A 22859-nucleotide genomic window follows, 5' to 3' on the forward strand; every position below is an offset into this window, starting at 1 on the left:
CCTCTGGCTTTTGTGCACAAGTGTGAGTTTGTGTGTTTGTGTTTGCAGAGGTCATGTATACAGAAGAGTTCAATCAGGTGCCACACACAGACCTACAAGTGCAGATTCAACGGGAATAACTCAGACCTCCCACGTCTTTCTGCGTCTGAGTCAACCTGTCATCATGCATCTTCCTCACACCCCACCACCCCCTCTCTCAACTCCTATTTCACCTTAATTTGTGTATTCTTCACCGCGGCCAAATCTTTTATTAGAGGCTATTCTTCTTCTAACCTTAACATCTAAAACCTACGTGGAGCAGTGTAGCGAGGCCAGCTGGTAAGGCTCAGGCAGGAGTTTTCGACAGAGCGATGAAGGAGAAGAGGCCGAGGAATAAACTAGTCCCTCAAGGGAGATATAAACATTTACTTTTCCATAAGGGGATGGTCGTAGCGTTGCAAGCAGTTGGAAAAGAGGCACAGAGAAAAAAAAAGGTGAAAGTAAAAGGAAGCAAGATAGATAGAAATGGAAGTGTGTGACTCATCAGTGTCCCTTAAAGCAGTTTATTCAAACGACAGCAGCTGACCTGGACACTTCTTTTCTAAAATCCTTTTAAAAACAAGCAGAGCAGATCATGTAAAAGTGACTGTAACCACCATCAGGTATTAAACTGCAGTGACCAGAATGCATTCTGTCTTTAATGAGAAGTTTTAACATTTAACCCTGACTTACCCCCAAAAATCTAAGCAGTATGCTTTGCTGCGTCTGTTATTTTTTTATTGGGCTAACTTATATTTTTTTTTTTTAATCCACCTAACGTCACTTTGTATGGAGCAAAGAGCCACATAGTCTGCACTCCCAACGAGCTGTTGGTAACACCACATTTAAATGTATTTATAGATCAATAATTAGTGGCTGATTTGCAGGCCAGGCTGTAATTATTTGGACTGTTACACTCGTCTTTGTTCTTTAAGCTCCGCACTTCAGCATTCAATTTGACATTTAAAAAATGGACACTAATAAAGTCCTTAGTCTCATCTGCTTTCATGGGGATTTTGCACATGGAGATGGGAAAACAGCATACAGGCGCTGTCCCACGCCTACGTCCTCCCATAACAGCGCAAACACAAGGTTGTAACCAACTGAATGAATCTTTCCTCATTTTAGGTCGACAAAGGTTAATTCAAAACTTTTCTTTGACTTTCCAGATGCGCCACGTTGCACAATGTAACCAACTTTATGTAAATGAGGAGCGTGCTATTCGACACCCCCCTCGCTCAAAATGCAACGCGACACCACAAGAATGCATTGCATGACTGCTCACACAGGCTGTGAATTCTAAGTGTGGAAATGATGGCCCCTGTGGACATGTACCTTCACAGGAAAGAGGTTGCATGCAGCTCAGTTATTGCAATAACTATATAAAAAAGGACAGTAAGTGGTGATGTCAGGCAATAAAAGGTGATGGATAACATTCATTAGATAAGAAAGAAATGCCAGTGAACAAACCTCAGAATGTGCCTCTATGGTCCTTGGAGAATGCTCTTGTAAGGAGCTAACATCAGAGACTAAGGCTTGCAGTATTTCTGTGTGGATAGATTTGGATTGCATGAAAAGAAATGTCCTCTGCATTTTTTACCCACAAAGTAAGCTCATACATTTGATTCATATTTTACTTGCAAAAACTGAAAATCTATGCAGAGGTGGGAAACCAGGCAAGGTTTGAAGTCTTTCATCATAACCATGTCTGCCTTTAGACCTGGTTGGATGAAACAAACGAGTCTAAAGCGGTTTGCTTTGAGTATTACTTGCATATATTTCCTCCCCAAGTGTTTCTTTTCCCACTCATATGGAAAACAATTTAATAAAACATTTAATCACTCTAACAAAAGTCTTAGAAAAGTTGATATGAACACAGATACTTTCATGTAATTTTGTTGTATGCGATTGGGATGCATCTGCTTTATGAATGGAGTCAAGCTCAGCTGCATATGTATTAGATCTTGATCTCAGTGCCCTTTTATTAGGTTTTAGTTTTTCTTATAAGCTATTGTAGCCACTTCAGTTGACCATGCATCACTGATGACTTTGAATATTCATTTTCATCACTCTCTTTGGTACACACCGTAAAAACTATAAGAAAATAAAACAAAAAGTTTACAGCACACTTCCCTCTGTCTTTTTCAAAATCTCTCATGTTTGCGTGCGACAAGAAAAAATCCCAAATATGCTGAAAGCGGCCGGTGCCTCTATAATGCTTTTCTATTTCAACTGAGCAAGCGTTTTGTTTTTCAAAGCACTTTTTACAGACCTCATTCATATTTTACAGACCTCATTCCCTACTAGCGCTTTTTTCTATACTTAACCATCTTGTCTAGTATTTCCAAACACACTTGTACAGATGCATTTAGTCACTTAAGGTTCAGTAGCTTGAAAATACTTCAGCATGCAGACTGGAGTGACCGGAGATCGATCCACTACTTTTCCATTTGGTAGACAACCTGCTCTACCTCTTAAAGCCGTGTTGCATAAAGTCACTCAAAATAGGTGTTACTGTCCAAATAAAGGTATATAGGCAACATCGCATGCAGTATAAACAAGTTAAGGAGACACAAATCCCTTTGGGGTTGTGTCAGGAAGGACATCTAGCATAAAAATCTGCCAAATAAGGAAGCAGCTGAAAGCAGCTTTTACATAGAATGTAAACAAATAAAGGCTGCACCTGTGCACCTGGACCACATGCAAATTAAGGTTGTTTTGGGACTGTATGTGTTTCCTCTGCATCTGTTCTAGCTCTCACCACAATGTCGTGCTCTCGACTAAACTTCGGTCATATGACCAGTTACAATCTACATGAACCAAACGTTACATAAAGGCCACATTTTCCCTCTTATTTTATACAGTTTTGATCATTTTTTAATAACTGAACTGTGTAAAATGTTTCTGGAACAGTTACGACTGCTTTTGCCTGCCTATAGGTGTCTCACATCTGCAAGCCACTTTGCAACCCACCTCTACCCAACTCTTCTTCATGCTGTGTCTGACACATAGTATAAAAGACTGAAGTAGCTGTGAAGCTGTGATGTCACCAATTGGTTTATCTCTACTTCATCTGTTCTGAAGTAGAGATGAGCATTCAAGCCATCGCCCTCTGCAACTGGATATGATGAAAGAGAAGGTGAGCTGACTATGAGACCACAGTTTCAAAAGATCAAGGTTACAGCTGTGCTGTCCCCATAGACTTCTCTAGAAAGGGAAGTATTTTTGCAACCTCAGGCATCGCCCTTAAATCCAGCTTTAAGGCACTTCTGCATTGGCTTCGGAAGCTACAGTACGCCCCTTTTTTATACCGTCTGTGGCCCTGTCCTGTGCTGAGGTGTCGCTGCTGCTCTCCTGGGTCACAGAATCGAATCAGGCTGCCAAATACAAAATTATAGGACAGAAGATAGGATTGAGCTTCTAAAGACTGTTGTTAATGTATAGCTTTTTCTTTTGTTTCATGTTTTTTCTCCACATCATATAAATATAAATTGGAAATATAAAGTCAAGATTTCACTTAAGATCTTTTTTAGCCGTGCATACACAAAGCCCGAATTAATCAACAAAACATAAATGACTCAAGCTGTTACAGCAGATATTTAACTTTTAGTAATAAAAAGAAGCAATTTGTTCAGTTCTTTGGTTGCAAGATAGAAATATTGAAATGGATTTTTCTTTACAGAGCACAACGTGATTACAGTCTGTTTACCAGCTGCTAATGGAAGAGGACTGGGAGGCTGTAATGCCTGTGTCACTACATAAACACTCAGTGGCACTTTGATGGTGCTCCTTTATTGCAGATTGCATTCATAAACAACAGGGGGAAAAAAAAAAGCTGAACAATCTGCACCCTCGCTCTGCTTATGTGTGTGTGTGATTCAGAACTCCTGTGGAAAAACTGTGTGTGATATATACATCAAAATGAAATCTCATTCCTCTCTGTGTGTGACAGTCGAATCATAAGGCCATGAGAAACATTAGGATGCTGTGTGTTGTGCTGGCAGCCCCACTGACCCTAATTTATAATGACTCCATTGTCTTGGGGAACACAGACGTATATCAGGCATAAATGAAGTAGGACAGGCACTTTAGCTGGGGAGATGAGGTGATTATAGCTCATGGATTAGTCTGCCTGGGTGAGGTGGATCATCAGCCCCGGGGTGTGCGCACACACATACACACATGCATGCACATGCACAAAAGTAGAATACGCTCAAACACGCACACACACAAATCACTTGACCAGCCGGTTTGCGTATGCACACTGATGAGTTTGCAAGACGCACACAAGCATGCACACTTGTGCACACACAATAACCTCACAAGAAAGCCAAACCAAACACAGCGTACGGTGGATTTACTGTAAACAAAGCCAACGGGAACATGAGCACAGCGTTGCCGAGTTCGGGTTCAGCTTGCTCCCAGCCTTCTTAGGATGTGTGGTGCACAGCAGGCGTGTGTCACGGTCGTTTCACGAGATTTTTTTCCCATGACTTTATGTATTTGCATGTGGTTCTTTGCCAGTTACAGGAACAGAGAGCTGTTTCATAATGGCAGTACAAGTGTAGTCAGACTTAATTCAGTAATCCAGGAAGTTTTGTTTGATTGAGGTGGTTTAAAAAGTTTGACCTTAGATATAATTAAAGAATATTCCTTAGAAAAACAAGTCATGGTAAATATAGCGCTTTTCTAGTCCCTAAGGACGCCAAAGCACTTTCGCAACCAGTCATCCACCCACTGGTGATGGTAAGCTACATTGTAGCCACAGCCACCCTGGGGCACACTGACAGAGGGCGAGGCTGCCGGACACTGACGCCACCGGGGCCTCTGACCACCACCAGTAGGCAACAGGTGAAGTGTCTTGCCCAAGGACACAACATCCGCAACTGTCCAAGCTGGGGTTCGAACCGGCAACCTTCCGATTACAAGGCAAACTCCCAACTCTTGAGCCACGATCGCCCGAATCCAGTCATGTCCTTGTCTGGATTAAGATTGTCCAGTGTTACAGCCAATCCAGGCTGGAACACTGTTTTCTCTGGAGTTACTCCTTGGAAAGCTCTTCTTTACTGCTGAGCTGTGAACATGAACCTTCTTTATACCAAAAACTTTGTGGTTGAAAATAAACCTGTTGCTGAAGTGCACTTCCTCCCATGTCCACTTGAGGCTCTCTTCAAAACTGAGTTAATTCCCACAGACTACCATGTGGGCAGCTGTGGCTACAACTGTAGCTTGCCTCCACCAGTGTGTGAATGGGTGGATGACTGGGTATGTAAAGCGCTATGGGGTCCCTAGGGGGGACTAGTAAAAAGCGCTATACAAATACAGGCCATTTACCATTTAAAATTACTTTACAGCAGAAATAAACATCATTACAGACTTTTACCCAAACAGTTTTGATCTCGGGTTGCTGCACACTACTTAATAGGCTAATTCAGGTCACTAGCATGACACTTCCACTGGTATTTGAAGCCTTTTTAATTATTTATCTGACACACTGTTTATAAGGTTGGGGAAACCTGCAGTCAGCTGAGACTGAAGAAGTCACTTGGATGAGTGACAAAACGTTTCTCCCACAGAAAACGCTACGTTCAGATCAACAGAATCAACCTTTTGGGATTTACTTACCTGGATGATTGAGTATCCATCAAGACATATTTATCTGACAGATAATACAGGTTAGGATCATCCAAGAAGTTTGGATTCCATTGTTTTGGTGAGTGAAATTCAAGTTAGTTGTAGGTAATGCAGCCATATGGGTTCAACTTGCTTACCAACTTAGCTATAACTAGACCATATCTTAGAGCTCTGAAACACAAAAATGATAAAAAGTCAACTGAAAAAGAGTTTTCACCGGACTCTCTGCAGTCCTGTGAAGAACTAAGTCCAGCCTTACCGCTTCCATAGGAATTAAGAAGGTAAATAGCAGCCAGGTTCTGATAATCGAATGAACCTGATTAAGTGATCATCCGGAATCTGACAAAACTTCTTTAAAAGCAGGAGTTTTGGGGTGTTGTGGGGATGTGGTAACACAATGCATATATGGTTTTTCCAAATTCACCCAGCAATGTTCAGAGAAACTTCAGAAAACCTAAGCGGTGTTTCTACAAGCTCTTGAGTCATGGGCTGTACTTACTTAGAGTCAAACTTTCTCTTTTACATGACTGTAGTAGCCCACAAAACAATAGAAGATCTAATGGTACTGACATCAATCTTTTCTATAGTCTGTGGTTTATACTTACTGTTTGTAAGAACATACTGTGGAGCACCCAGGTGTCAGGTTCAGTGCAGAGCAGCATTTTCTTTCATGCTGGAAGATACTGATGACAGGAGCTCTATAAGTGAAGATGTTCCCAAAGCTAGCGATGAGGATGAAATGGTTTATTTGCCATTTCTCAGAAAACTGATGAACGCCCACCTACCCAGCATCAAATGACAGAGACAGATACCAGCTAACATCTGAACATGCAACAGGCACTCTTGGAGAACACTGCACATAAAAGACTCAGTGGATAAAAACATATTGAAGCCATCTTTCTCTGAGGCAGCTGTGTGAACCACTTAACCACTCAGCTGCGGAGTCCCACTCAGAAAAACATTTGATTTGATTTACTGTATAAGGCATTTGATGTGATAATTCGATGTGATATCTACCCTATGCCCTTTCACTTTCACATCATTTCAAGCTGCTCTCACCCCAAAGCTTGCCTCCTGGTAAAATAAGAAAAGAGTGGGGGTGGTGGGTATCTCATCATGTGGAGGGAAAAAAAGTATTTTCTTCTCATTCATTTAACTGTTGCTTTTATTGAAGCAATTTCACATTGTGCTCTGAGTAGTTTTTAAAAACTGAGCTAAACTTTGAAGGAGGCGAGATGGAGTTCAGCCGGCCTTTTTCAGCTGGAATAAATCAAGCTGTTAGTGAACAGAAGCCACAGTGTGAAGAGCGACTGTTTAGTGTCTTAGTGCAGTTTACAATCCTCTTGCTGAGCCCAGTGGCACTCAGACGAGCTTCCTCGGTGGTACTGTTGTTATAAGGAGGATTAGTTCAACCACCAGGCTGAGCTCTATCTGCGTCTGCCTCGCTGCGGCAAGAAAATCTCACCTGATGACATTTATGTAGCCTAAACACCCCGAAACACACAATTTACTTTAATTAGTTAATATAATCTCGTCTCTCATGAGCACAGTGTTGCAATCTTCCTTAAAAAAAACTGACCCTCCGTGGATCCTCGTGATCTGTGGAGCTTTTCCTGTGACCACCACTACGTGGCGCACTGAGTCATAAACTCAAACCAGCACACACGGCAGGGTGCACATGCACAGCACTGGAAGCTATGAAACAAAGGTCTTATAATGCCTGTGTGTGGCCATGGAAAAAAATGAAAGAGAATAAAAAATAAACCCGGTTTCCATTTGTTCAGACAATAAAATATGTGGCTATTTAGAGAAAATGGAAATGTTGTTTTTTCTCTCCAAGAAAACAAGAGAAAACTCTGCCAGCAGAGCGCTTGAGATCGTTTTACAGGTTTGAGAATGGCAGCTTCCCAAGTGAAAACAGTGCTTTCGGGGGAAAAAACAGAAAATGAAATTAAAAAGCTTGTTTTCAGGCCACCAGAAGAGCTCTTTATTGACATAATTATGTCAGTAAATCCATTAAACGACTGTTTGAAACGGAATCTGCACGCTGATGTCACATTTGAATAAAACTTTTCAAGTAGAAAATGAAACTTGGACACTGGGAGAATGGCTGCTTAGTGAAAATGAAGCTGAACCAGTGAAAGTGGCTGGTTGCGCAGCGATCTGAGGTCTGTCTGCGGGCCTGTGGGAAGCCCGCACACACCAGCCACCCCCATCAATACCTCCCTCAAACCCTCTCACCCCCTCGAGTAGCAGAAGATGTGTTGTTTTTGAAAGCGAAACGCACGTCGTTCAAAAATCCAAAGCCGATGGGAGCGCGCGTACCCGTGAAACTGTACACTGCAAGAAATATCTGCAACAACAAACACCGCTGCAGCGGCTCGGCTCCAAAACCCCACCGTGAAGAACTTGATTATGACCCCCACCTCCCCCGTGCACGAGCACGGGACAAATAATATGGTGAATTTGTGAGGTTGGATCATTTTTTCATTCAAAAAAACGATCTCCTCGGGGGGAAATGGTTTATTTAAAAGTGGGAAAAAAGCAAAAATAGCCGATGAATCCAGGTTTTATTTGACTTATTTTCCTGGGAAAAGAGAATCAAGAAGACTGAACAGTCCGAGCTCTAGCCTCTCAACTGTCGAGATTTTTTTCCAGTGTTCCCCGGCTGGCCCAGTAGGAGAGAGAGAGAGAGAGAGAGAGAGGGAGAGAGGGGGGGGGGTAGAGGAGGAGAAGGGGGGTTGGTCCGGGAGAGCATGGCAGCGGGAGCCACACGGCGCTGCTTTTACTTGCTTCGCACCGCTTCTGGCGCGCTCTCGGTTACGTGGCAGAGCGGCTCGTCGGGGGACATTTAACCTGAAGACCGCGCGCGTTTCCACGAGAGCTTTGTTATCTCGTGCTGTTGCTCTCGGTCGCTTGGATAGGAGAGATCGGACAGCTGCGGATTCAGCCGGAGCTCAAGCTGCTGCTTTGAGTGGTTGTCGCTGGATCCACGGGGAGCCAGAGGAGAGGTCCCGAGCTGGCGAGAGCGGCGACACGGGGACTGGGTGTCTGCGCTTTTTCTTTTTAAAACCTCTGCGCTACCAGGAACACTTTCCCGCTGCTTCTTTTATTCTAAAAGACACGCGCACACACACATATATATTATTCTTCTGTACTGCGTAGATTGCGCAGGGCTGCCTCCTGTTTTGAACTGTTTCACTGCGAGTTGGAGAAACTGTTCGCTGCGCGGTGCGGAGTTGAGCCGTGGCTGAAACGGTGATTTTGTGGCGTCTCTTGACTTAAAGTAGATCCGATCGAGGAAATGATCTGACTGCTAAAACCCCAAGTTGCTGCTTTAAATGAAGAAGACGGCGTTTAAGCTCCAGGTACAGAAGAATAGAGCTCCATCTTTAAGGAAATAAAAGTGGACTGTCATTCACACAGGCACCACCAGCACACATCAGAGCTTTTAAACCTGATCCAAGAAGGACTTTCGGCCAATTTTCAGTTCATCGGAGTTCCACAGCAATTATGCCGCAGGTGGACATGATCCTCTTCCTCATCCTCATCATTGGGATGTGCGTGTACAGCCAGGACCCTGCTTCCAAGGTGGTGTCCGACCGCTACGCCGTCTTCTGGAACAGAACCAACCCCAAGTAAGTAATCCTGCTATCCCACAGGGACGCAGCGACACGGAGCGGGGAGAGGGGGCTCCCTGTGCCCCGCAGGAGCGCCCTGTGCGCTGCCCCGTGTGCAGCAGTGCAAAAGGCTGATTGATCGGTTGAGGTGGTTACACTCTCAGCTCCATTTGTGGCATTACAGGTGCGCGCAACTGAAGGTAATGCACTTTAGGAAGCAAAGCAAAAAACCCAATTAAATACTGATAATTTAATGGCTCAGCCGTTATCACACCTGTTTGTGTCCATGATGTAACGTTTGCCTTTGAAGTGCCACCATTTTTAAATCTTCAAACGCAAGCCTGGCAGATTGCTCGCTGCCTCACTCACCTTAATAATTGTTGTCGTTGTTGATGGATTGTTGCATTGATTGAAGATTAATTGCCCCTCATGTCTGAGTCTTCTTTGTAATGAACCGTGCACATTTAGCAGCATAAATCTCCCCGTGACAGCTCCTCAACAACAAGGTGTTTTTACACAGGCTGTCATTTACGTGCTGTTATCCATTAATGCTCACTGTTTGCTCCACATTATCAGGCTGGAAATTTGAATGCAGAAGTGTTACAAGTGCTGCTGGGAATGCGTTACTGTGCTGCTTTAAAAATAATGCTGAGCCGCTTGCAGTCTGCTGTCATCGATTAGAAATGACAGGATCATTTTGGTGCCAAATGGAGACTCATCCTGTGAGGGATTGCTGATATTCCCTGTCAGCTTAGGGTTAATGTTATTGATCTATCGCACTATCGCTGATAAATTGTAATCTGATGTGTTTCTTGCTTCCTGTTTGAGAGGTTTCTCCCAGAAACTTTTGCTCGGATCCTGAGGTGACATTTCTCCTCAGAAACTTCCTCTTGCTTGTGTCTGGGCGCCTCCCTCCCTCAGTGACTCAGTGCTTCACTTTTCCACCTTCAGCACCGGAGCACATAGTGATATGATGAGTGTTTGTCACTTTGTTTCAGCTTGAATACTTTCTTTATTAGCAGGCTGCAGTTTCAGAATGAGTCAATAAATAAATATTATATCAACATTTGCTCAGGGGCCAGGAACTGGTTTCTGGGCTTCAACAGTCAAAACACACATCAAGAGCCTTTGTATGTCTTTGTAATGGTCACCCTGAGGGCAAGTGTGTGTTACGGAGGAGTTAAACTGACAGGATGTTAATGATAGAAATGCAAATGCTGCAGCGGTGACATCAAAGGAGGTGATGCAGTTCTTGCTCTGCTGCTAACAGAAAGATATCTGAGTCTGATAACAGCCTTCTGTCACACTTGCTGGCTGCAGGTCCTCTCCTCCCTCCATTTTTGGCATTGAAGCAGTTCCCAGTTCCCAAGTCTAGTTTCTTGGTTGCCATGCTTCCCCCCCCCCCCCCACCCCCTTATCCAAGTGTCCCCTCCGCCTCGTCCGCCCTCCTCCTGGCCCATGCTGGGGCAGACAATAAGCGGGTACACAGGGGTATTTCAGCAGCGGCCAAGGCACAGCGTGGCGCTCAGTCTTGTGAGAGATCCACACATGCTGAGGTCACACACTTGGTAGTAACCAGGCAAGTTGCGGGTTAAGCAGCACAGAGGGGACCGTTGTCAGGGTCAAAACCAGGGCAGTACCGCTGGCCATGGGGCCCGATGACGGGCCCAGCACGGCACCCTGCCTGGGCTTTGTCTCGACAGAATAGGGACTAAATAAATGAGTAACTCTAAATGACTGTCTCCTTTTCTCATTCATGACTTTAATCTAAACCTGACCCTTGCTGTATAATGTAAAAGAGGGCCATGCTAAAAAGCCCAGGGGCCCCTGACCTGCAGCAGAACTTAAGAGTATTCCATACAAGCTGGCGGGTGCTGAATCCCCGCTGTTTAATGTAACCATACTCAGTGTTGGAGTCCTGGGAACCTGCTGCGGTACAGTCCCAACTTCCAGATGAGCTTTCTTACCCCCCTCTTCTCCTGTTTCTGCTGCATATTTGACCAAAGTGAGGAAAAATGGCATCCGGAGCAGCAGTCCATACTCAGCCATTCATGAAATGCCCTACAGGAGCTCTGGAATTGAAATGGGAAGTGAGTCGTGAAAAATGGAAATGCTTTGACATTTTCATGTTTTTTCCATTGTTTCAGAGGAGCTGGAAGGAGCCCTTTTTTGTAATTTCGATAAACGTTGCGTTCGTGTTTGCCTTGCTTTCATCTTGGGGAACAATCTTCCTGCGCTGATGCTCGGTGCTGATTAGGCTCAGATGAGCGGGACTTGGAGCGGCGGTGGAGGGATTTACAGCCCTCAGGATGGCTCAGCCTTGCCTGGAGTTTGAAAAGCTTTCACAGTCGGTGACAGCGAGTCGCTGTGCTTGTATAAGCTACTTAATGAAATTAAAGAGAACTCCAGTATCAGGGAGACTTGTTAAAAAGAAACAGCTCACACATAATTGATATAATGACTTATAGTTATTTTTTTAAATGTTAAATCTCTCAAAAAGAACTAAAAAGACTTCAGATTATTGTCAGCTAAATCTGTCTGGTGTAGAGGCTGGAGGAGACAGGAACAATCTGTCCCATTAGTTTAAGGGGGTGTTAGCCGTGACGCACTTGGCTGCTATGCTGCTTTGGAAAGCAGCTAATTTGGATATAAACTTTAAAAATGCTGGTGTTTTACATAAATCTGCAAAGAGTGTGTGTCTCCTCTTAGGTCAGATATTGTCTGTGTGGTGGCCGTGCCGTTTGAGAAGGTTAATAAGAACTGTGTACTTAATAAATTGTTCATAAAATATGAGTTTATTAAAGGAATTATGTGTATCGACAGATGTGTAGAAAGCAATTTTGCAGACAAACTTTTGTGTTCTCAGGTTGCAAAACATTTTTCTGCTATTCACATTTACAGCCCAACCCTGATGGAAGATTTAGTGAGATTTACAGATGCACTAATATTCATAGTAACACACCTCAGGGCGTTTTAGGACCTTGTTTCTGCAAAGTGATCCATTACTATTAGTATATTAGTGCATTAAAGCCAGTAAAACAGGCATATTGTGTCCATTACGTTATCTTTTGGGCCAGTTGAAACTCTCCTATGGTCCTGACACATGATATCATGAGACTATCCGCTTCTCTCAGGGTGTAACGGACCATTCCTGCTGCTCCGTAGAGCGGCGTTTTAGCCAGCTAGCCAGCTGCGAGCATGAAGATCCATTTGAGTGAGTCCACATCGTCAAGTGATGCTGAGCCCCAGCCACTTAAATCTGCGTTGGGATTATTCTGGGGTTCCTTGGAAGATTTTCTCCTCTGTAAGAAGTCTCTGGCCCCAAAAAACACGAGAACCTCTCATTTAGAAGGAGAGAAACATATGATCAAAAATAAAAAAAGTTTTTGAAATGTTGTTGGTGTATTTTCAGGTATTACGGTTAACTGCTGCTGCAATCTGCTTTAAAAAGTTGTACCAAATGTTTAAGAAATAACTTTAAATGTTTAGTTGAGCAGATCTTGGAGTGCCAACAAATATTTGTTAATGTCAAAGTAATAAAGCATTAATAACTTATCTATTACTATTAATTTAACGTCTATCCTACCTTATGAAGTGTTTTCCTGTGAAGGTTTTAATGCTCATAACAGTATGGAGACCACCTTTAGTAATAACTATATGAAGTATGATGTGAAAACTAGCAATAAATCCAGTTGTGGCTTACAGGCCCTCAATAAATTTTATGAGATTATATTATTAAATGTTCACCTAGTGTGATCCATCCTCATAAATGTAACATATGAAGCGTTTATTAAAAAAGTAACAGCAGGGTAAAAACAGCCCAGTCAAGGCAAGAAACCTGGAAAACAAAAACTGCAGCTTTTCCTTGTGGAAACACTCATGTAAGAAAAATGAGCCACAGATGTTCCTTGTCAGCTTAGCCGGCTGTGTCAGTAACCAAATGATGGAATAAAGTGAACGAGTTGGGTATTTAGTGCTGCTCTGACAAGGAGCTATTAGCGAATTCCCCGCTCACCAGCTATTTAGCTGCTTCATTAAAGCCCACCCGGGTCCATATGGCCTGCATGCAGGCGTTGCCTTCGCCCAAGGTGTTTATTTGTTGCTGATAGGTGGGATCAACTGAGAATCAGGGCTGAGTTCCGACCCTAATCTCCCAAGCTGTTTGTGTCTCCGATGCCATGGAAACTGATACCCCTCGTCATCAAAGAACCTCATTGGGTGGGACTAACGACCTGACAGCTGGGCAGAGAGGGATTCCAGCATTCAGGGGGAGCACTGTCACCCCAGGGGTTTCCTTTAATCCTTGATAATGCTCATCCAAAGCTTTCCACAGCAGATGCAACATATTTCTCCATAAGATAGTCAAAGAATCAGTGGCCTATTTTCATGTTTAAGTGTTCACTTAAAAGACCTCTGTGATGATTGGCCGTTTGGAGTGAAACCCTCCGCGTGCACAGTTCTCCTCATGGCAGAATGACCTCCGATATTTGTTTTTCCTACACCGCTCTCTTTTTAATCTCCACTTAAAGAAACAATACTCCATTTTTCACTTGGTGGCGAGTTGATGTTGTGATAGTTTCCCAGTGGCATTGTGAGTTGCCCCATTTGCATTGTTCCCAGTGTTTACCCTCGCTTTCCCCTCTCAGCCTTTTCCCGGCTCCCTGCTGCTTGGTTCCGCTTGGATTAAAAACGGACACAAAAAGGCAACCATGTCCAAATATTGACTGGGTCTCAGGACCGTAGTCCTCTCCCAGCGCTGGCACAGAACGCCTGAAAGGCCGCTATTGTTCCACTCGTACTCAGCAGCCCATAGCCGGCTTTTTAGCTATGCAGAGACAGAGAGGAGGAGGAGGAGACGGGAGAGGTGGAAGTGAAGAGTGTGCGTGTGCTATCTAAGGTGGGGCAGGGGATTTCTACGGAGAAACTTACGCATAAGAGGCCAGAGGCTACAGCAGGGGAACAGTGTCCAGGCCGCGGCATCCCAGGGTGGGGTCAGAATCAGTGTTTCCACCCTGAGGAAGTATCAGTCTCAAAAGGCATCAAAGAGAGCAGAGCAAATGTGATTTCCTGCACCAGGGGCTTCAGAAACTGTCAATAAACTGAGCACGAGAGGCATCTTATCTGAGGTTTACCTTCCATTTTATTACAGAGTGCAGAAGCATTAAGCCCGCTCGCAGCACTTCAGTCTCTCAGTGCATGAAATGAAAGAGCGTCAAATCTCAGATAAGAAATCTCCCATATTCAACTTCTCATATGTCCGTTTCCTACCACTCTGTGTACTTTAATCAGTAGTACCTTACAGAATGTACTTCAGGAAGGCTGAACCTTCAGGTCAATTAAACCGGGAGCTTTATAGTCTCAGTTTTCTGCAAAGAGGGGGAAAGCTTTCCTGCGGAGACCCGTCAATCTACATGCCGTCTGTGACTGCCTGGAGAGTGAAGCTGCCTCAATCCCCCCTTTATGCTCTGACTAAAGACTCCCTCATGGTACTGCGTTGGTGCTATGCGGAGCTTTGCATATATACATCTACCTGTTATAGTAGTTGACTGCCACTTGGGGGCTGTTTCATAAATATGTGGAATGCCTGGAAATATAGACAACTGCAAAAAGGTTTATGGTTTAAGCCAATCTTTCAGCCTGAGCGTGGTCACTGCTAATGGGTGACTAGCTGTTGGCCTTTTGTAGGAACGACCACAAATGTGTCTCCATCGCTTCTGTTGTTGGTTCAACTCCCACAATTCTAACACACTGTCATCAGCCTGGGACCATAAATCAGCCTTAATAAGGGCACGGCCCCAGGCTGCCAGGGAGTGACTGACAGGAAGCAGTGACTAAAGCTTGTGTAGTGGGTTTACTGGTTTACAGCAGTATCTCTTTTGTGGTCCAGCACAGTGAATGCACTGTAGATACAGCAACATATCGATGCATCTCATTTTCCTTCGCCATTTTTGTTTTTCATTGCCAGATTTTCCATCTTTTTTGATTCTAAATAGTTTTAGTTTCGTATTCGTGAGAGAAAAAAAAAAACAGCTGACAGTGCAGCACCACGACACCAAACAGATTGCAAGAGAAATCAGCTCACTTTAAGAATTTTCAGGAATCAATGCTGGAGAAAAATCACACTTAGTGGAAAAAATTATCTGTTGACCAAAATTTGAATACAACCTAATTTCAGCAAAGCAGGGGAAAAGGCTGATAGTAGTCTAGATGACTGTGTGTTAAATTACTGCAGTTCTCCAAAAATTTTAAGTAAAATTACTCCAAGAGTCAGAAAAATCTAAAGTAGTGCAAAAAAAAAAAATTCTAAGAAGTATAATTTCATGGTACACGATTAGATGGTTTTATGGGATAAACATTGATATATTGAAAGAATAATAAGCTATGCATAATTCAGAAATGATTAAAATCAATCATTAAATCTCCAATAAAGCACCTCAGGAAACCTGAAAATGTCTTTGCATGTAAAATAATAATGAAAAATCTCCTTTACATCATCAAAAGACTTTTTAAAGAATAATGCCACTTCTTGGATTTAAAGAAGTGGAAAAAAAAAGTCAGCCAATGAGGTATTAATTTAATTCGAGATACTTGTGAACGTGTGGTAAGAATTTTCTAACGCTTAGTATTTGCGAAAAATACCAAAATGAAAAACATCTGCCGAACACAATAAATTCAACTTGTTTTCAGTACAAATCAACGTTTCAAGTGTTTCGAAAGAAAGAAGAAAAAAGCAACTCAAGAGCATTAAAAGTGTATTTTCACAAAAGTTTAAAAGAAAAACGGCCTTATAGTTTTATAGTACAGTGTGAGTTACTTTTACTACAAATTCTCTCAAATCATTCTTTCTTGAAAAAGATCAAAATAGTTCAATTAAAATCATAGAGGAAAGAAAAACTACCCAGTTCTTGAATTTTATAAAGCGAAAAAATCTGCCCTTGCAGCATAACTAAAAATTCACACACATGTAAAATGTATGTGAATGTCGATATTATGCTTGTTAATTTGCACGAATGAAGAAAAAAGTCAGTTTGTTGCACTTTTAGGTTTCTTGAAATAGACTAAAAAGGCGGTGCTAGAGTCTAGAGTGGCTCTTGACATATAGAAAAATGTGCTTACTGTACATTTGAAAATGTATACTTTGCATCAACATGCGTCAGTTTTGTGAGGAATTCAGTAAAAGTGAGTGCAAGTTGAAAAAAGACAGAAAACGGTAAATATCATCTTTCGGTTTAAGAAAAGTGGAAAGTAGAAAAATGCTTATGCAACAAAACTTGTGTCAAGTTTTAGAAAAAGAAACCCGAATAAGGCAAAATGCCATTAAAAGTTTTTTGATCTAGTGAAAGTAAAGAATGAGCCAGAGCCTTTCACACATTGTCCTGTCAGTCATGCAAATCTGCTCAGAATCTAGACCAAGAAAAGGCAGATTACAGGACCAGACTCTAGAAAGGATCAATAAATCATGTCTAGATCGGTACAATTAGATTTTTGTAGGTGATTTTTAAAAGTTGTGATTAAAGATGAACCAGAAAGAATGTAAAATGTGAAAAATACCAATTTGTTTCAGGGAACCGGTTGTAATATATATATTTTTCAGATTTTTTCCCTTTGTGTTTAAGAAATAAAACTTTAACTGTGACTTAGCAGATCCTCGATAAGATCCATAAGAGTTCAGATCAGATACTGTGAGAGTTTGGCTTCTTGCGTTTGATATGCGTGACAGTCACTGTGTTAGTGGGAGACTCTTCAGGCCTGATCTCACACCGTCTCACTCCACTGCACAGAGCTTCACTTTTCTGCCGTTTTAATCTTAGCGGGCCTTTTTTGTGTGTATGTGTGTGTGTGTGCTCTTTAAATGTGAGTGGTGAAATGGCATCCCCTGTGTCTTTGTAGGCACCGGTGAGGGTATTAGCAAAGAGGCTCTAAGGGGCTTAAGAGGTCAGCCTCCCCTTTGTGTGGAGACACAAAACACTTCCTGTGAGACCCTTCACCCCTCTCTGTTCTTCCCTCAGAAAGCCAGGCCCTGCCTGACCATTCACATTAATCAGTCTTAACTCCTAATGACTGCAGTAAAGCTTCAAAAAAGTGCCTCCAAAAAAGTCCTAAGAGCCACTAAGCTGCTAACAGACTGGGCACGGCTGCCGCTGTTTGCAGGGCATCACTTAATATCAAAGATGGCAGGGTGGTTGCTCAGCCATCCTGGCGTCCCTTTCCGGACTCCAAAAACTGTCGAGACGTGCGTGCCGATTGTTTCTTAAATTGTGTGCCACCGTTCACACTAAAATCATCAGTTTTGGAGGAAAATGTGTGGGTACTGTGTGAATTATTGAGCCAGATTACCTCATGCAAACCCAGCGCCAGTCAACTTTAATCCATTTTTCTTGATTGTAATGCGTTTTTTGGCCTCACTCTATGTTGTTTCTTACCAGAAAGTAAGAAGAAGAAAAGTGCTGGAAACAAAAGTTCAAATGAAGTTGCTTAACTGGGACTTTTCAGGAGTTACGACCGATAAAATGACTTGACAACAGTGATAAATTTTTGCTTTAATGAAGTTAAAGGTGTATTTTACTAAGTAAATGAATCAGGTGGAAAAGTTTTCTTTGACATGTTTGGATTATTTAAAAGTGAATTAGTCTCCTTGAGCTTTTTTTTTTTTTTTTAGACTGATAAGGATAAAGGTTTGATTTTTTTCTGACTCAGCAAAGAAAAAGGTTTTGCTGTCTCCTCTGGTTTAAGACAAATGGATGTAATGAGAAAATTGGCACTTCGGTGGATTCAAATCATACACAATTACATCTGAAACCTAAACTGGCTTCAGATATATGCTTGATGAAAAGCAAATGTGATCATTTTGACAGCAGGGGCCAAACCTCCAAGTCAGTGTTTCTGGAACTAAATTTGGGTCAGTGCGGCTTTTGGAGGGAGGCCTGAAACGAAAAGTATGCGTACCTCCTCAATGGGACGATATTTCCTGATTTTAAACGGCTGCTGACTTTGGGTTTTCTGTGTATTTTGGAAGAAATTAGACAAAGCTGATGTGTGAGCGTGTTACTGTTCCAGTCAGTTTGTTGAATCATGTGTGATTCACAGAGCGATGAAGCTCTCAGAGCTTCACGTACCATAGGCATATTTTTTTTGTTGGTTTTAGCCACAAAGACAAACCAAAATATCCCTGATGAACCAAAAGCTTTTGTGGGAGACTCTGCTGCTGCCTAATTGCTTTTGTTTCTCGGGTTCAAATGTCTCGTGTAATCGTTTTGGTATGGGGGTTTATCTGATGCTGGTTAAGAGCTGTGATTTTTTTCATACCACAACAGAGAAGGCTTTTTAGCTGTTTGGCCATTTTCAGACTCCTGCGGTGACAAATATTGACTGTTATTTATCTGCATGTGTTGTTTAGTGAACTTGGTGTGGCTTTGCGGGACCTTTCGTGGGGCTCGCCGGCCTGTTGAAACTCAAAAGTGTTTCCTCCTGTTGGATTTCAGCAGACTTGGTGCTTTGGGACCCATGAAATATTAAAAAAGCTGTTTGTGATCTCACGATAGAGCCTGGACAAACCTTCACACGCAAACCAGGAGAAATCCAGGTCAGGACCGCCATGACTTTAGCACAAGGGTCGACACGATGTTGGCCTTTTTAAAAAAAATTATTATTTCTCACAAATCCTTTCCTGGCCTCTGTTGCTTTGGTGATGAATGACTGTGATTAAATTGTTTTTGGTATTTTATCACTGTACAGCTCGAACTTCAGGGCCATTAATTGAAATCTCAGACTGCCAAGATCTGTACACTTTCCATAGACGTGGCTGACTGACTTCCCCTCCTCTTCGCCTTTTTCTCTGCGGTGTGTGGCGGAGCGGTGCAGCACAGGCAGCCATTTTCCAAATTCGACTCCATTTTGTTTCTGGGGGAAAAAAAGTAGGTTACGAATCCCGGGCTATCACACGAGCAGTTTCTGATGTTTTCTCATTCCACACTACTGATCCTGGCGTATTTTACGCCTCCTACCGAGTCCTTAAAGTCAGGTTTTCTTCAATCGAGCGCAAAGAATCTTTTAAAATATTCCTTGTTTTTTTTTCCCCGAGAATCTTTTAAACGATTCCTTTTTTCAAGAATATTTTAAAAGTTTCGTTCTGACGTCTGGTGAAAATGAGATTTTTTTCTGCGTTGCCAAAATTCATTTTCACTTCTCTGAAGATAATTCAGGTTTTTTGGACTCGGTTATGGAGGGAAATTATTTGACAAATAGAATTTTTGTATTACTGGAGATAAAAATGTTTATTGTACGTCTGGAGCTTAAACTTTAAAAGAAAATAGATAAAGGCTAAAAGCAGCAGAGTAACTATCAAACTTAGCATGAAACACTAAACGAGACGACTGCAACTTTTCCCGCCCTTAAAAAGAGTCAAAAAGACTCGACATGTGCACTGAAATGAAACCAGATTAAACAAATCTTGGAAAATGACGTGGCTTCTAGTGTAGTTTTGATTTCTTGAGGCTTTTTCGAGCACTCCAGCCTCGAATGAATCAAAATTCAAGTCCAGTTAGAAAGAAGCTAGTTCAACAATGAGAGCAGGAAAAGTTTAGCATCTTAAAATTCTGCTTTTTCACCTTGTTGTTCATGCTGCTTCTGATTGACCCACTAACACAATGCTGAGCGTACACGCTGCGTTTGATTTTTGCACGAACCCTTTGGTGTGCGCCGCCACAGCTGCCCTTACATGAGCTGGTACCTTGGCTCATATCACTGGTCGCAGCAATGGCAGCAGCACGGTGGGAACACGCGGGCAGACGCTGCGAGCGCTCGCGCTGATGATCCCCTTTTATGTCTTGGCTCCATCAGGGCTCTGAGTTATTCTAGTGCATAATTGATGGAGGAGTTAGAATAGCAGAAGTAATGCGATGAGAGGGTGCAGCCAAGCGGAGCGAGGGATCGCGTGCGTGGGGCTGCAAACATTGCAGGGGACGAGAGGAGGGCATCTGGCGTAACAGGTCCCAGCGCTGAGTCGACGCAGCCTATGTCACCGTCTCAGCCAATCGCTGCTCTCCTCTTCCCTGCCAATGAGACTTCTCCGCCGGAGCGGAGTACTACGTTCTCATGAATCACACAAGAAGCTGTTATCAGCTGTTATTACCCCTCTTATGCACTGGTTTTAATCTTCAACTTGACGATGTGTAGCTAAGATAAATTTAGTGGTAGTTCTACTCTGATTGGTTTGGAATGCAGTAAATAACTTTGGGGTATTTTTGGCCCCAGAAGGCTTTCTTTGTCCCCGTAGTGCATTTCTTTAGGTCGACTGCGGGATCAGCAGGGACAGGGTGGATATCACACCTAGACGAGCACCTACAAAGAAAAACTAATGGCCCAACAAGCCCGCATTGTCTGTTTAACAAAAGGGACAAGGTCACAGATAACCTGCCACATCCGACATCAAAGACTCTGAGGAAAGGCTTAAAGAACAGGCGAGGAGACGGCTAAAGTTTCACTGCGGTTTAACGTCAAATAGTTATTAGACCAACAGGAAAGTAAAGGGATAAATGAACTGAATATTAAAAACACTCACAAAAAGTTTTCTTTAATTTCTTGGAGAAAGAAGTTACGTTCAGACTTAAATAAAACCTACAAATATTCAATTTACAAAGGTAGTCATGAGTTAATACTTGATTTAATCCAGCTCATAAATCACTCTAATTTACCCTTGCATACATGAAAATGTAGCTGTTTTTGATGAGGGTTTTTTAAAGTTTCAGGGAATTGGAATGATGGAATGAACGGATTAAGTCAAGAAAATTCCCCAACGTTAAAAATACTTAAACATTAATCACTGCTTTTGCTGAAAAATTACTGCTTTAAAAAGAAAATATAGGATTAGAGTGAACTAAGTGGAAAATATGTTGATTATTGCAGTTTAATAAGCACAGCCAAACCACCGATTTTCTATAAAACCTTTCATGGAACTAGTTTCTCTTACTCAGACCATATGATTCCTACATATACTGAGTTTGTTGTGTTTGAATTAGTCTCTTATGCAGTGTTTTAAAGTGCAAAATCGCTCACAGCTAATGGGAATTTATTGCAGCTTCACAGGCATAGAAAGTGTTTTTTTTAATTATCCAGCAGGCAGCGTAATAAAAACAGTAAGTTGTGCAGAGTTTTTGCGTGTGGCTCTGCAGACAGTAGCCGGTGGCTGAAGTCGGCTCTGAAACACAGACCTGTCCAGCGGAGCACTTAGAGGCCACTGGACCGGGAGTGTGCCTATTAAGATCATAAAATCTCGCTCATAAAGATGTTTTATTTGTTTCCTGAATGTGCCGGCTGCTTAGGTTTCCATCAGAAGTCTTTATGGCTCAGTACTCATATTTCTGTCTCTGGACGGAGGTGACTATTAAGTTTTAGTGCACTTCTGTAAGTTTCAAAAGCCTGGTCACCAAAAGTTCACTAATTATTTTTTCTTTGCATCAATGTACTTAAAAAAAAAAACAAAAAAATACAACTCGATGTTGTGGAATAAAAATCACAGAAGGGTGTCATTTATTTTCTTTTTTTTATGTCAGGTTATATATTTGTTACAGGGAAGAGAAGTTAAAAAATATTTTTTTCGTTAAATGTATAGTTTTAGCAACTTTAAGTAAATGTACAAAACTATATTAATAACTGTACTTGCATCTACAATAAATATGATCATATGTCTTCATATGTCTTTTACATAGTCAAACAAAAAACAGTTATACATTTGTAACTAAAATATGTAAAAAAAGTACAATTTATATCAACATACATGTATTTTTATTAAAAATAATTGAAGTTCATATTTTTCTCTGAAACTCAATTCATAGTTCATATGTATACATATATATTTATTATACAAGGTGTGTCAAAATAAGTTTTAAAGATATTATTTTTAGCACACATAAATAGCATTTCAAAACAGTCTTGAGCATTGATATGTAAGTTTGTAGTTTACTAGTTGTGTTAGACTTTTAATGTGACATATGACAGTATGGTGCTGTAAACTTGATTTAAATAATAAAATTCGAAAGAAATTAAATATAATGTTAAAGTCAAAGATTTTAATAATTTAGGAACATTTTTTATACCATGAAAAAATGTTAAAACAAAAATGTAGTCAATGTAAGCCTCCATTTATGTTTTAAATTTTCATTCAAATGTGGATTTTTTTTTAAACTTTCAATAAAGCATTCAGATGTTTAAATCTTATGACTGCTTAGCCTAAATTATGGGGGGGAAAAATTTCTTTGATCATTTTTCAAAGGCGAACTGGATTTGGAATGAACCTCGCCTTAATGCCACCACGTCTCGTTGGCGCTGGTTTCCCCTTCTGTCGCTTTACCTCAATTTCACTTATTTTGAACCTCTCTGATTATTGGCTGGAATAAAAGGAAAGAATTGATTGAAGAAGAAGAGGATGGGGGGAAAATGGACTTGATGTATGGGTGTCGAAGTCCTGTGACTGCTTCTTTGGGTCACATGGTCTTTCCAGAAGTAGTGCTGGTGAGGTCTAGACACGCGATACACAGGGGGGTTAGAGAAACACGCCGGCTAAGACGTCACACACATTTACCATCCACC

At 41.9% G+C, this 22859-nt stretch overlaps 1 protein-coding gene across 2 annotated transcripts in view; it reads left to right on the plus strand.

Moving 5' to 3' along the window:
• Window positions 1-8382: 8382 nt before the first annotated feature.
• Window positions 8383-22859, plus strand: part of LOC120714632 (ephrin-A5b-like) — an 87515-nt gene continuing 73038 nt past the window's right edge. The window contains exon 1 of one of the 2 annotated variants that reach the window (XM_040000965.1): window positions 8383-9290. In XM_040000965.1, coding sequence (XP_039856899.1) covers window positions 9166-9290 — 125 coding nt within the window. In that variant the 5' untranslated portion in view covers window positions 8383-9165. The remainder of the gene's footprint in view (window positions 9291-22859) is intronic. The other variant, XM_040000964.1, reaches the window with a different exon arrangement.

This window comes from Simochromis diagramma, unplaced genomic scaffold (assembly GCF_900408965.1).
Source record: "Simochromis diagramma unplaced genomic scaffold, fSimDia1.1 OVJJ01000596.1, whole genome shotgun sequence".
NCBI classification, from domain to species: domain Eukaryota; kingdom Metazoa; phylum Chordata; class Actinopteri; order Cichliformes; family Cichlidae; genus Simochromis; species Simochromis diagramma.